This window comes from Centruroides vittatus, unplaced genomic scaffold (genome assembly GCF_030686945.1).
Source record: "Centruroides vittatus isolate TY-2023 unplaced genomic scaffold, ASM3068694v2 contig_2939, whole genome shotgun sequence".
NCBI lineage: Eukaryota > Metazoa > Arthropoda > Arachnida > Scorpiones > Buthidae > Centruroides > Centruroides vittatus.
In genome coordinates, this window is record NW_027121866.1 from 2,753 (window position 1) to 18,010 (window position 15,258).

Below are 15,258 nucleotides of genomic sequence, written 5' to 3' on the forward strand. Positions count from 1 at the left end.
TATCTGTCTAAAAAATACTTAAGAAACTTTTATTATTTAGACTGGTCACTATAAATCAGTAAAACTTCTTACACATTTAGGTAGTAAACTTAACTTTTTTCGGTTTAACACTTGAGATAGAGATAATTAACTTTAAATGTTTAGTTAGATTATAATTATAATGTAATCTTTAAGTTAAATAATAGCAAAGGTAATTCTACTGATTAATTTATATTAATATATTATAATAATGTAAGGACGGATAATCAGTGGCTAAGTGGCTATCAGTCTTACCAGTTTTCATATATAGGCTCTACATATTAGTCTGTAGTTATTTATAAGTATATAAAACTATGTACTGGAAGTAGAATAAGTTAAATAAACTACACCTTTATCAATCCAGCAAAATTTAATAAAATAATAACGTTTTCAATCGTTTTTAACGATCTTCCTCGGTTACAAAAAAAAATAGAACATTAAATATAGAACATAAAATGTGTTCGGAATAAATATGAAAATTCACGGAAAACGCCCAAACGGACAAAATATAGATAAATAAACAAAATAAATAGCGGAAAAAATATATACAGGGTGTTTTTTTTTTAACTGACGGTACTCAGAAACATCTGTAGAGCAATCTAGCAGCCGGACTGTCGCCAAATTTGGGAGAGTGACTAAGGACGACATGGAAAAGAGATTCCGCGAAGAAAAAAGTAGTACCTAAATTCGCCGGTAGAGTAGGATTTGGCGCTGTTGTAGCGAAAAAGCTACCAGCACTTCACTGAAGAAAGGGTCATCAGTCGCTTTTTTCCACTTGCATGGCCGCCTCGCTCCCCGGATTTAACCCCATGTTACTTTTTCCTGTGGGGTTACTTAAAGTCCAAGGTCTATCTTAGTAGTGTCCCAAACTTGATGACTTTGAAGGACAACATTTCTCGAACTGTGATGAACATTCCTGCGGACATGTTACGTTCGGCCATAGAGAACACGATGTTCAGGATGCAATGAGTTGTCCAGCAGGACGGTGATCACATTAAAGAAGGGAGAAGGTTATTTGCTGATTAATTAAACTTTCGTTATTACACTGAAACCTCTGTCTGATTATTCATTCGTGTGTTTGTTAATTGCAGCTGGATTTTATGCAGATTCTTAGCTGTTTCGCTACAACAGCGCCAAATCCACCCCTACCGGCAAATTTGGGTACTACTTTTTTCTTCGCGGAATCTCTTTCCCATGTCGTCCTTAGTCACTCTCCCAAATTTGGCGACAGTCCGGATGTTAGGTTGCTCTACAGATGTCTCTGAGTACCGTCAGTTTAAAAAAAAACACTCTGTACAGTAATACCTCGACTTACGCTACCCCGACTTACGCGAACCCAGAGTTACGCGATTTTCAAATCTCGAGGATTCGTCTTTTGTTTGAGCGCCACGCAACCCTTGATTACTCACTCCCCCCAAACTATTGTTCAGCTTATAGGTTCGGACGTGTCGCGCGGAATCGACGCATAGCTACAATTTATTTTGTCTTATTTATTTCTGTGTTTCTTATATCTACGGAGACTTGACACTCTACTGTGTCACCCAGACGAAGTAGAACTGATTCTTCTGCATCAAACAAGAAAAGAAAAACTCCATCTTTAATAATGTTAACTTTACAATTCAAAGACTTCGATACAAAAATAGAAATTTGTAAATTGGCAAAACTTGACCCTTTAGACCCAGTTCAATCAGATGATCGAATGACGGTTGGAAACTTGACAGAAGGCCTGAGTTTAATTAAAAAGAGGTTACAAATTTTAGAAAATATAGACTCCAACGAAGAGCGCATTTCTTCTACAAAACGAGAAATAAAAAAATTATTAGCATGCTACGAGGAAATTTTGCGGGAGAAAAAAAATCTTTGAGCCGTCAGACAAATTTGTTAGATTTTAGGAAGCCTTCTATAACAAAATAACTTCGGTTTACGATTTTAATAATATAATTTGTTATACATATGTATTATCTAAGATTTTATTAAACATTTTTTTCTAAATTTTTGTTTTCTTTAGTCTCCGGCCCCAATTAAAAATAATTTGTATGTATTTATATGCGAAGTTATACCCCGACTTAGGCGAATTCGACTTACGCGGTTATCGCTCGGTCCCACCTATCGCGTAAGTTCGGGGTATTACTGTATATAAGATATAACAACGAAACCAGCATTGTCCGTTAATAACATTAATTAATGTAAAAGGATCTCCACATGGTAGACAATGAGTCCGCATCTCTATGGTTTATACAACCAGTTGTCATGTGCGCCTTGCAGATTTCCAATCTCTCAACATGTTTGACCGTTTGCCTATTCGTCGTCGTTTTTATAATTGCCGCTTGATCCCATTGGACGTTAACATCCTTCTGTCTTGCGTATGATGCCAGCGCAGTGTTGTCAAGGTTCTTACTGATTGTATATTTCTGCTCTTGAGCCTTTGTTTTAAACTGCGCATCGTTGCACCCACATAAACAAGCTTGGAATTGAAACGTTGGTTGTGTAAAGGCACCGAATATATACCCATTGTTGAATTCCGATCCGCTTTTTTTTTAATCGTTTCTTAAAAGTTTGAAAACAGTGGGATTACGTCGGTATACAATACGAAAATTATCAGACCTGGCAGTACATCTATGTATCTTGTTTTAAAAAAATGGGATGTACAGTAGAGCGTCGTTAAGTGGAACGTCGGTAAGTGGAATGGCCGGAAAGTGAACGATTTTCAGTCGGACTGTGTCGTGCTGAATCGAATGTTTTTGATACTAAATTTACTTGTATAAATAAAAAAGACGTAGTCGTTTCCAAAAACTTGGTCGATCACCGTTTATTTCGTTAACATGTTCCAGAATAAAGATTCGGACGATCCGACCTTCCTTTTTAGGCTACATGATCGCCCAGAAACAATTCCTTTAAAACATAGAAATAATCCAATTAAAAATATAAAATTTGTAAAAATTGGAATTGGTGACCTTACGACGCCTTTGAATTCATCCTTGACTTCCAGTCGGGAGTTCTGGATCCTTATATCCACGTGAAAAGTTGCGCTGTTTAATGTAGATTATCCTCCTCCCTCTGGCGGCGATTTCTTTTAAAACTTTTTAATTTTAGAAGAAATTCTAAAAGAAATCGCCGCCAGAGGGAGGAGGATAATCTACATTAAACAGCGCAACTTTTCACGTGGATATAAGGATCCAGAACTCCCGACTGGAAGTCAAGGATGAATTCAAAGGCGTCGTAAGGTCACCAATTCCAATTTTTACAAATTTTATATTTTTAATTGGATTATTTCTATGTTTTAAAGGAATTGTTTCTGGGCGATCATGTAGCCTAAAAGGAAGGTCGGATCGTCCGAATCTTTATTCTGGAACATGTTAACGAAATAAACGGTGATCGACCAAGTTTTTGGAAACGACTACGTCTTTTTTATTTATACAAAAAATTTCTCATCCAGCGAAAAAACTAAAACTAAATTTACTTCTAAAGTATAATTTTCATGTTTTTTATATTCTTTAATATATTTATTTTGTTTGTACAAAATGCAGAAATAATTTTTAACGATACGATAGCCTCGATGATTATTATAAAAATTTTCGTTAGGCTTAAAATCGACGAAAATTCAACACGAAGCGACACGCAACGGAGAAAAATTCAACAGGAAGCGATACGCAACGGAGAAAAATTTGAACATCGGACAGGTTAATGTATTTTTTCGTACAAAGTCGGAAACTGGAACAAATCATTAACTGGAAGGACCCCAGTCCCCAATTGGTTCCACTTATCGACGCTCTTCTCTAATTAAGCACTATTCTTTTGTATTTTTTCGAAACACATTTTATGTTCTATAGTTAATGTTGTATTTTTTTTTTTTTTTTTTTTTTTTGTAACTGAGGAAGATGGTTAAAAGCGATTGAATACGTTATTATTTTATTAAATTTTGCTGGATTGATTAAGGTATAGTTTATTTATAAGTAATTTAATTATTAGTGTTAGTAAAGTAGTGAGTAAGTAATTAGTGAGTAATTAGTAGCAGTCTAATAGTTAGCAAAGCGGCAACGCGACAACGTAGACTTTTGCGCAATTATTTAGAAAGTTAATTGAGTATTTGCGGATCCAGCAGGCCGAAGAATGCGCTGGATCCAGCTGGATTGCTGGATGAGGGATCCAGCAATTACAATCCCTATTCAACCCTTTCCTTGTTAACTTAAATAGAAGTGTTAATTAAGTGTATTTTACCGTATTATATTTTCGGAAGTAATTTCTGATTTCTACTTGTATATATGTAGCTAATACACAAACGTTTAATTTTCATTTTTCACAGACATTTTGAACAAATTGTAAATTACAGTAGCACCTCCAATAAACCACTACTAAACAATGGCCATTTTTCCAGTAACTTTTTAAAACAACACGCATACAAAATAACATCCAAATAATGTCATTTTTTAAGTTCCCGTCACTGGCCGCTTCTCGGAGGTTTTTGCAATATAATAAATGTTACTAACGGAGTATATTTAGGGAAGAACTCGAACAGTTATTATACACAGTACTTATAATTTGTACAGTTTGTATGCATTTTTTACAAACACAATGTATTTGAGTTAAAGAACATTCGCGCACTCTTCTTGTGCTCATTTAGTTCATTTTTCACATCTTACCCAGTTTCTTGTTTTTGAAAATAATTCGTTGCACGAGCCTATAAATATTCATTTTCAATGGTGAAGAGTGACAAGAGGAAAAGTAATATGAGCATGTTCATATCACTTCTCCCATACACATTCCCAAATTGTTCTGTCAATTGGCATAGATAAACTTTAGCTGTGAATGTCGACAGATTCATATTGATTCATTTTTCATCTAAATGAACATTCTTTTCCAAAAATATCATACTACAGCTAATGTCCAATATCGCTAATACGTCATAACATTAAATTCTATAGCCACATGCTTTCTGAGACTGACGCAAAAACGAAATCATTTCAACTCGCGTAATGTTAAAAAAGTCTGGTGTAACACCAATCAGTTTTATTATATTAAATTGGTATTGGTATTGGTATAGAGCAACGTGATACTAGGCGACGGTCGCTTAACTGTCGATCCACTATTTAGTTGTTACAAACGTGAAGAAACACCAAAAAGCTCCAAGTAGACAGCCAATTGGAAAAGAACGAACTCACGATCAGTATTCAGTGGTTTTACCACTTTTTACTGTAGTAAGCTTTGTTATCGCAACCACCGAGTAATCGACCGAAATACATATTTAAATACATAAATACAAATTTAATAATTTGTGTCTCAATTTCCGTTTTTATAGTGTCACGTGTATGTGGTTATAGAATTTAATGGTGTGACGTTTCTCTCAATTCAAACATTATAATTTCATAATTTACATAAGCCACCCGCGTATAAACTAATTTAGTAGTGCTATATTGCTTTATATTTTTATCAAGAATCAAATTTGTAAAATTATAACTTAGTCATACGATATTTATTAATTTTACGAAATATAAAAATTGTTTATTGTTACGATAACAATTAATCTTTCAATATTATTAGTTTCACTATTGTTGCTATTTGCCAAGCGATTGCAGGCGATATTTTTCTAAAATAAATGATAAAGTGTAAAATTCTGAAGATATTCGTAATTTATCTGTTTATATTGAAATTTTTCGAATTATCAGCTAATTCAAGAGGAATTTCATTACTCGAATATGACCATAATTACCCAGCGGAGGAATTGCAGAATGCAGAAGCTTCGATTCCATCCGAGAAACAGAATGAAATCAGAAATTTCATCACGAATTACCGGACTAGGTCAAAATCATCGAAAGAAACTTCAAAACAAATCTACTTTCAAGCCAGGGACAGTAATTATCGATGGAATGGAGAAGCAAAGAAGAAAAGACGACATCCACACGAAATGCCTTCTGTGTTGAGAAAACTTTTCTCTAAATTCTATGGTGGGCCTATTAACAAAACGACACTCAAAACACACCACACAGAACATCGAATGAAACGTATGCAAAAGCCAGGCGAAAATGGGAAATTTTGAAACAATTATACAAAAGATATGGATTGAGTAGACCGGACAAGCTGGATACTAAAACAACCGAGACTTTACACGAAAAGATTTTCAACAAAATCATCATTGAAAATTCTCATCACACACAGAACGAACACTACTCGACATTCGATATCCAGAAACATTATGAAAAGAAAGATGATAAATATAGAACACTAAAACACAAAACACCTGTAAACGTTAATTATACAAGCTTTAGAATCGACAAAAAGGATTTCAACTTCAAATTTTCCTGGATCGACAAACCTAAAATATTTTCCTACATCACTACTTTCTCCGCAACATTTCTAGCGGTTTGCGTCATCACAATTGTTATAATAAAAGTAATTCAATGGTACGATCAGGAAGATGAAATTGAAATAATAAATCGCGCATTTCCGCCTGCAAAGAAAAGAATTCTAGCTGTGTTAGAAGCCAAAAAGGATTTTCTGATACCACTTCTTAGTACTCACGAAAAACTCGCTTTATCGGCAGATAATCGTTCTCGTCCAAATAAATATAAACACGATAAAGAAACACAAGTGGAAGAAGAATTTATCTTTCCCGAACATTCGGCAAAAGTCAGATTCGAAGATTAAACGAAGCCGCCAAAAGTAACTATTAGACATACAACTACGGACATTTCGCACCCAAAAATGTTACCGGAAGAAGTCGAGTGTGAAATGGATCTCAGACAAGCCGACTCGAGCCTAATACAATCTTCAAAGGAATATCTTGGATCTGGAGATGAGAAATACTCGAAGGAATGTTCAGACGTGGACCACTCGGACAACAACTCGAGTGATTTGTGTATAAAATTATTTCCAAGGCATGACGAAATCTCACCGATTGACGAACTTCGCTTTTGCTTTTGCTCATTGACGAAGACAACTTTTCAGAAGATAATGTCATTTATCATCCTGATTATGTCAATAATATTTACGACGAATGGCGATAAAACGTCACGGTGATAAAAGAAACAATACGAAATACTATTCAACGTTTAAAGCGTATCCAGGAAATATCCCTAAGCAGGACAAGGCAAAACACGGCGATGTGTCGAAGTACGTTTAATCGTTCGTGGTCGACACGTCGATTAACGAAGAAAAATCTATAGAAGACCATCATTTGTATGGCACCAATTCAGACAACGAACTGTACGATAAATTATCAGTAGCGAATTGTCGTGGCGAAGAGATTTACTCAGATACAAGTTTAATTAATTATCCTTTCGAAATTTCTTCGTAATTTCGTTGAAGCCTATTTCTTTAAATTAGTTTATTTTTTAATAATCTTAATAATAGATATTTTAATATTTTAAAAATTTGTAAAATGTTTTAATAAATATTATTACAAACATATTTGAGATATTCATTAATAACATTAAATGCGAGTGCGGCTTGCGGTCCTTCGTACCAGCTGCGTTAGGATGTTGGTGGAACGAAAGAAATGCACCGATCAACTTTATCAATCTGATTTTTCTTGTGTTACTCACTCTGTACGCCAGCAATTTCAAAATTTCTAAAACACGGCGTGGAAATGATTTTTGCAGCATAAAGAGAGAGAATAGTTTAAGGGAAAAAGCTGCAACGTAATTTGTAACAAAAAAAGATCGCGTGTCACCCGTGGTATTTGCATTTATCAGAATGATAAACAGCGTTTCACCTAGACATCTCTAAACGTGTTGAAATAAATCGATAAACATCACCTCGGAGAAATGATCATGAAAGTTCTAGCTCCGTGGAAGTTTTCGCATTTCGAGGTGGAGAAGATGAACTTGTGCGTTCGTGAACAGTGCGACAGGGATTTCACAGTTACGGTCTAATGTGAGATGCCCGGTCGAAATGTCCCACCCATTTAGGAAACAACGCTCTCGAAACTGCAGCAGCAACGGCTCCGCACCGAGCCAGTTATTACCTGTTAAACGAACTGATAAAAGAAGAGTTCAAACGGAAATAAGACGACCGAACCGCTATCATCGCCTGCGTCGAACAAAGATTTTCTCTTGAGGCTGTCGAAAAAGTTTGTGTCTGCCAGGAATCGAACCTGGGACCTTCCGCGTGTAAAGCGGACGTGATAACCGCTACACCACAGACATCTGCCACAGAACGGCAGACCGGTCCGCTCCTAGTCGTATTGCCATGGCAACAGCAGTCGTCGACCGACTGGTCGTTCCAGTTGGACAGATTTAAAAAGTTAAATATTTGTAGTCGCGTCGGAGCAGTCGGTGAGCTACAGCCAATGAGAGCTTCGAAGCTATACCAATCAGAGTTTAGATTTATCCGAAGTTAGAAAATGGCGGAAGGTAAAGTTTCTCGGAAGCTTTAATAAACGAAGTCAGAAAATATCCATGGCTTTATGATATTCGGCGAGCCGATTATAAAGGCGACATTGAAAAAAATAATTGGTTAGAGTAAAGCGAAAGGTATCCAGCTAAAAAATAGTCATAAACTTCATATTAACGAATAGACGTAGACATATCTAAATGTAATTTGATACGCTGAATCGATTGGTATTAAAAAAATATTACTTACGATCAACCGTTTAAAAGTTACGAACGATTTTTTATTTCCGTCTATTTGCTTCGTTTAAGAACAACTTTATTAAGAAATACGCAGGCACTTATCGATATTAACAAAACGAATTACTTTAATTCACCATAATACATTTCATTTACAAGAGAAAGCGACATTAAAAATGCTAAAATGGTGTCGTCAGGCCGCGAACACACGACAACCTTTCAAAAACGGCCATGTTTTCTGTTTAAATTGAAAAACTTACCACGATTGGCTAGTGTTCTGATCTGTAAGACGCGTTCCGATTGGTCCTTACGAGTCGGCCACCGACATAATCGTACTCAGTGTGAATTCTTTTACTACTAGTCGGTCCGATTATAGGATCGGGCGGGTCGGACCAGTCGGTGACAGTGTGAAACAGCCCTAAAGCGGAGGTGATAATTGCTACACCACAGACATCTGCCACAGAACGGCAGAACGGCGTTTCTTCTTTTTGAGATCTTGTACAAAACTATTTTTTTTTCGTTCAGCTCTACAGACGTGATAGGATAGTTCCAGCCGAACGAAACTTCGGCTAAGGCTATCCGATGAAGTTTAAAGCTATCCGAAAAGAGCCGTCGGTTATTTTTCTGTAATAACGACGAAGCAGTTTGGTGTTTGAAAAACACGTAACCGAAGAATAAGACGAGCAAACGACTTTGCAAGTTAGATCTGCGAGGAATCGCCATTGCCGAATAGAAAACAAATGGATCGTACGTGTCTACTCGTGCTCGCGCGGTTAACGAGTTTCCTTTGTCATGGAAACTCGTTAACCGCGGATTTTGTAAGAAATTTGTAAGAAAAGATCCGGATTCGCTGCTGCACTTGAAGTTATCACAACGATTTAAGTGCTCTTAGAAAAGTTCCGTGGTGGAAACGATCGAGTGCTTGTGGTGTAGTGGTTATCACGTCCGCTTCACACGCGGAAGGTCCCAGGTTCGAAACCTGGCAAGCACAGCTTCGATTTTCTTTTGTCAATCGAAATGCGCACCGCATAATACGACTGTGCTTTTTAGTCACGTTTCTGTGCATCGCAGATCACGTGTTTCCAGTAGAACAAAGAAGAAATTGTTTCCAATGGGAAAATAAAGTATCAATAAAATATAGATTATGTTTAGTAATTTTTCTATACATGGAACCATACATAATTTTTAAAATTTGAATTAATGTCATAGTGTTTTTCATGTAAATTGATAATGACTCGTGTCTATGAGGACAAGTAAAAGGCTCGATACGAACTCTTGCAATGACCCGACAAAATCACTCGCTTTACAAATAGAGGCACGGAAATCACGAAATACGCCACGAAATCCGAAATTTTTATCATTAAATTTAGTCGCTACGCAACAATGAAATTTTCTCGTTGTTGAGAGAGGATCTATTGTTGACTCGAGCGATTATTTATTGCGAGTGTTTTCCCTAGTTTTGCTTCGTTTGCAGCGATTATTTAAGTAAGTTTAGACTACGCGATTTGTAGATTTAAGTACTTTTTAACTTTGTGATAAGAAAATATTACAATTGGTGACAGTGGTTTCAAGTAAGAATTAATCGGCTCCTTCAGAGAAAACGGATATTTTCATTATTAATTTTTTAATGGTATTAATAAAGCAAAATGAAAATTAACAAGTAGTCTACTTTAAATCTTTCCTTACTCCCTATATTTATTTATTTATTTTATTTTATTTATTAAACATACGGGATAAACTCCTCGATGCCGGGAGCAAAACTATCTCCCAAAAAACAAAACACTTAGATACAATTAACATAAGATCACAAACAAAAATTATATATTATTACAATAGTAAATTAAATAAATGACAATTTGCATATAACTTAAGGTTTAAAAATAAAATGTAATAACTAGTTAAAGTTTGGGAGCATCTGTCCATAAAATACAAAAAAAAACCTATAAATAAAAATAAAACAATCAACAGAAAAAAAAGAAAGCAAATTGCTTACCTATAAAAAAGAAATAAGTAACGAAGACACGGCACTGACAGATGCTCCCAAACAACACCAGCAGAATTTCCGATCTTGATGATTATCGTCTGAGAAAAGTCTGTCTGAAATTTATACTTAAAAAAAGTCTATAGACTAGACACGTTATTTTATTGATACCTGTAATAATCATGGTATTAATCTTATATTAATAATGATTTGAATTTAATGGACTGGTCTCTTCTCCTCGTTAACATTTTTGATAATTTTATATACAATATAAATGAAAAAATAAATAATAGCGTATATAATTGTTGGTATAAGGATTTAAATGTCACTTGTTTGACAATTCTTTATGTAATGAAGATGTTTCCCTTAATATTTTGCGTTTATTTATACAAACTAGGTGTAATTCACTGAAGTTTTTAAATAATTATACGAGAGAATTGTGTAACTTTTGTGTTGAGAACGAAAGTGTGGATGCCTGACATATTTTGACTAAATGTGGGCGTCTTAAAGTGTTACGTGGGGACATTTTTGGTTGTCAAGTTCTTACCAGGCCTTTATTTCTTAAAACTTTATCGGAACCACGTTATCAATTTAAAGTGTTTTGTATTCTATGAAACTCTGTTGATCTTTTGTTTTAGGGGGCGTGATTCTTCTACTATAAATATTTCCCGCTATAGTTTATACGTTACATGCGTATATACATCAATATTTCGTGTGAATCTTAATTAATAAGAATAATTCGATTTCATTTGTCGTCTCGTTTTCTCTTTTCTCGCAGATGTTTTGTGATGCGACAGTCAACAAAACACTACAATTTCTTTATAAACTAATTTTTCTATCGAACATTTAAAATCATGGAAAGGATCACAATAATTGTATATAGTAAATAGAGAGTTTATTATAACATTTATTTCTGACTTGGAAAGAATTAAACAATCATTTATGCATTCGAAATTTACAACTCACATTACAATAGAAATATTTCTTAATTAACACGAGTTCTGTTTTCACAACAGTCGCTCAATTTTCTTGCAAAATGGATAATTTCAAAATATCGAAGAAGTTGCACCCCTCGGCCCATGCTGAGCCCGAGGATGGCGCCTCGTCTTGGCCTCGTGTAATACGGGTGCTTCCGAAAGATACCAAGGAGGAGTCGCATACACTCGACGTCAAACGGGTGATCGTCGTAACTCCGGACGATATCGCTTCGTCTCTCGTCCATTATCTGGAGCGCGATACCTAGAGGTCGTGTAACGGACGATAGAGACACGGACACGTTTCTACCAGTTCTTGAAGATCGTCATTGGTAAGGCTCTCACCAGAAACCTGAAGTAACTCAATATTTTGCATTTTTACATCTATTCCTGCTGCATCGATTAGGTTGACAATTTGGTTAATCTATCGATACAGCGATAGGCTCTTTTCGTTGAGTGTTCTTGGATACCTTCATCCACAACTTTTTCCGCAGTCCATTCATGTATTTATCAGTTAATTCTTGCCAATCCACGTTGATTTTTCCTATAGCATTCACGATGTTGAATTTTTTTCCAAAATTGCACCAAACAAACATAAATTTAAGGGAAGTACAGCGCTACGACGAATTGCCACCTTTTGCTGATTGGTTCGTGTACGTAAATAATCGTATTATAGAAGAATCAATGAAATGCCGCGTTATATCGAATCAGCGTTAGTCGAGGCAGCGTTAAGCGGGTCCTACTGTATTTTGAGTAAATTTGTAAATTTCACTGTCAATTGTAACATTAAAGATTATATTTTGATCGTTTCAAACGTGCAGTGATAAAACGTAGGGAATTTTTTGGTAATATTCGAAGAATGCTTTGTACAATATAATTCATTATTATGTGTAATGACACATTGCTGTGCTGATGCTCAACTGGCCCTGTTGCAAGTTATTTGTGAAATTATTTTTTTATAAATAATGATCGTACATATTTAATTAGTACTAACGACGACTCTTAGCACAATTATAATAACAATCTTTCCACTTTCCGCTGTCACCTGACACTCAATATTTATATTTGTCAATTTCTGGTTTTACGTTTTTATTCGTTAGATTTAGATTAAATAATTAGTGTATTTAACATTTCATATTCAATAATTGTGTTTCCATCGTGAACGTCTATCCACAGAAGGTTTACATCAACAAAGTTACTTTCCTTGTATTTTTTATATGAAAATATATATAAATTATTTTCAAAGGTTGTGGATGTGGCCACAAAGGTTAGGAGCTGTGTTGGAGTGTCCCGGTGCTTCAAGGTGGGAGTTGGTTTACATCAAGGGTCAGCACTGAGCCCCTTCTTGTTTAACATGCTGATGGAGGTGATCATGGACGGGGTCAGAGAAGAGTCGCCTTGGACCATGTTGTATGCAGATGATATCGTTCTGTGCGCCGAGACTAAAGAGGAGCTGAGAGTTAAATTGGAAAGGTGGTTGGGCACGTTGGAAGGGAGAGGCTTGAGGGTGAGTAGGAGTAAAACAGTGTATATGTGTAGTGGGAAGGTGGATGGTGCCCGGGAGAGGGATCTGGAGTTGAGGGGAGACGTATTTCGCAAAGTCAATACCTTTAAGTACCTGGGGTCAACTGTGGCGGAGGATGGAGGTGTGGATAAGGAGGTGACAGGCAGGATTCAGGCTGGCTGGAGGAATTGGAGGGATATGTCAGGTGTGTTATGTGATAAGAGGGTGCCGCTTAGGTTGAAAGGGAAAGTTTATCGGGTGGTGGTGAGACCAGCTATGCTGTATGCTATTGAGACTGTGAGCTTGAGGAAAACCCATGTCAAAAGGATGGAGGTGGCGGAGATGAGGATGCTCCGCTGGATGTGTGGGGTTACGAGAAGGGATCACATTCGAAATGAATGTGTGAGGGGGACTGTGAAAGTTACGAACATAGAAGCAAAGATACAGGAGGCAAGATTGAAGTGGTTTGGTCATGTAGTACGAAGAGAAGAAGAGTATGTGGGAAGAAGGGTTATGCAGATGTCAGTGAGGGGGAGGAGGAGGCGGGGACGACCGCGGAGACGGTGGATGGATCTTGTGGCGGAGGACTTGAGAGGGAAGCATCTGAATGTGGAGGCAGCCCAAGACAGGGAGCAGTGGAGGCGACTCATCAGAAACAGCGACCCTACATAGAGTGGGAAAAGCTGAGGAAAAGAAGAAGAAGAAGAAGAATATATAAATTATTTCCAGAAGGATTTTTATCATTTTATTAAATATTTGACAATTATACTTACCAACCATTCTGTACTGTATGTTTTCGTAGTATGCACGAATTTTTTGTGGATTTTCGTGTCGTTTTTAGGCGTAGGCAAAACCATGTGAAAAGAACGAGGAAAAAAGATTACTTACGAAGGAAGAAAACGAACGTGTTAAAAAGCAATGACAAGCGACGAAGGAAACAAAATAAAAACACGATTGTCGTAGGGGAGAAATAAAAACTGCTCGTGTGTCTGCCAGGGATCGAACCTGGGACATTCCGCGTGTAAAGCGGACGTGATAACCGCTACACCACAGACACCTGTTACAGAACGGCGGAACGGCGTTTTTTCTTTTTGAGATCTTATACAAAACTATTCTCGTTCAGATCTACAGACGTGATAGGATAGTTCCAGCCGAACGAAACTTCGGCTCAGGCTATCCGATGAAGTTTAAAGCTATCCGAAAAGAGCCGTCGGTTGTTTTTCTGTAATAACGGCAAAGCAGTTTAATGTTTGAAAAACACGTAACCGAAGAATAAGACGAGCAAACGACTTTGCGATTTGGATCTGCGAGGAATCGCCATTGCCGAATAGAAAACAAACGGATCGTACATGTCTACTTGTGCTCGCGCAGTTAACGAGTTTCCTTTGTCTCAGAAATCAGGATTTTGTAAGAAAAGTTCCGGATTCACTGCTGCACTTGAAGTTATCGCAACGATGTAAGCGCTCTTAGAAAAGTTCCGTGGTCGAGACGGACGAGTGCTTGTGGTGTAGTGGTTATCACGTCCGCTTCACACGCGGAAGGTCCCTGGTTCGAAACCTGGCAAGCACCGCTTCGCTGTTTTTTGTCGCTTTGCTTGATCGAAATTTGCCACCGCATTATGCGACAGTGCTTTGGAGTCACGTTTCTATCTATCGCAGATCACGGCCTCTAGGGGCGCCCCAAGCTATTATTTAAATTAATAATAAATTCAGTATATTATTATTGCAGTAGGAATTTGTTATTGAAATTAATTTATTATTTATTCCACGGAATGACACCGTTGCTGCTAGAACGACCACTACGGGGCGTCCCGGGCTACTAGTAGTAAAAGAAAACGACAACTTTATGCTCTTGACAACTTGCGAACATGTTGAAAATGTTACATGACCAAATGCGGGACTAACAACCCAAATCCGGGACGTCTGGTCACCTTAGACTAATATTATTTTGTTTTTTATTTTGTGCAGGTTATATGTTATAAAAAATATAAACAAACAACACTAACCCGATAACATTAAATCTAAATACCAAAATAATTAATTTACTGTGTTTTTGTTATTTCTTACGCTTGTTTTTAGGTATTCGGTATTCGGCCGAATAGCGAGCGAAAAATAGGCCGAATACCGAATAGTAACCGAATATTCGTTTCATCATTAATAATAATAATGATAATCTCAGGGTTCAAACGGTTAAGAGTTGAAATTTGGTACACAGTTG

General features: G+C 36.6%; 1 protein-coding gene and 4 non-coding genes across 5 annotated transcripts; 3 read left to right on the forward strand and 2 right to left on the reverse strand.

The window, feature by feature from the left end:
* Positions 1 to 8,086: 8,086 nt before the first annotated feature.
* TRNAV-UAC (transfer RNA valine (anticodon UAC)) lies at positions 8,087 to 8,159 on the reverse strand. Its single transcript has one exon. It is a non-coding gene; the product is annotated as a tRNA-Val (tRNA).
* Positions 8,160 to 9,500: 1,341 nt separating this feature from the next.
* TRNAV-CAC (transfer RNA valine (anticodon CAC)) lies at positions 9,501 to 9,573 on the forward strand. Its single transcript has one exon. It is a non-coding gene; the product is annotated as a tRNA-Val (tRNA).
* Positions 9,574 to 12,891: 3,318 nt separating this feature from the next.
* Positions 12,892 to 13,713, forward strand: LOC136972494 (uncharacterized). Its single transcript, XM_067267086.1, has one exon. The coding sequence runs from the start codon at positions 12,892 to 12,894 to the stop codon at positions 13,711 to 13,713; it is 822 nt and encodes a 273-aa protein (XP_067123187.1).
* Positions 13,714 to 14,025: 312 nt separating this feature from the next.
* TRNAV-UAC (transfer RNA valine (anticodon UAC)) lies at positions 14,026 to 14,098 on the reverse strand. The gene has a single exon. It is a non-coding gene; the product is annotated as a tRNA-Val (tRNA).
* Positions 14,099 to 14,537: 439 nt separating this feature from the next.
* On the forward strand, positions 14,538 to 14,610 carry TRNAV-CAC (transfer RNA valine (anticodon CAC)). The gene has a single exon. It is a non-coding gene; the product is annotated as a tRNA-Val (tRNA).
* Positions 14,611 to 15,258: the final 648 nt, after the last annotated feature.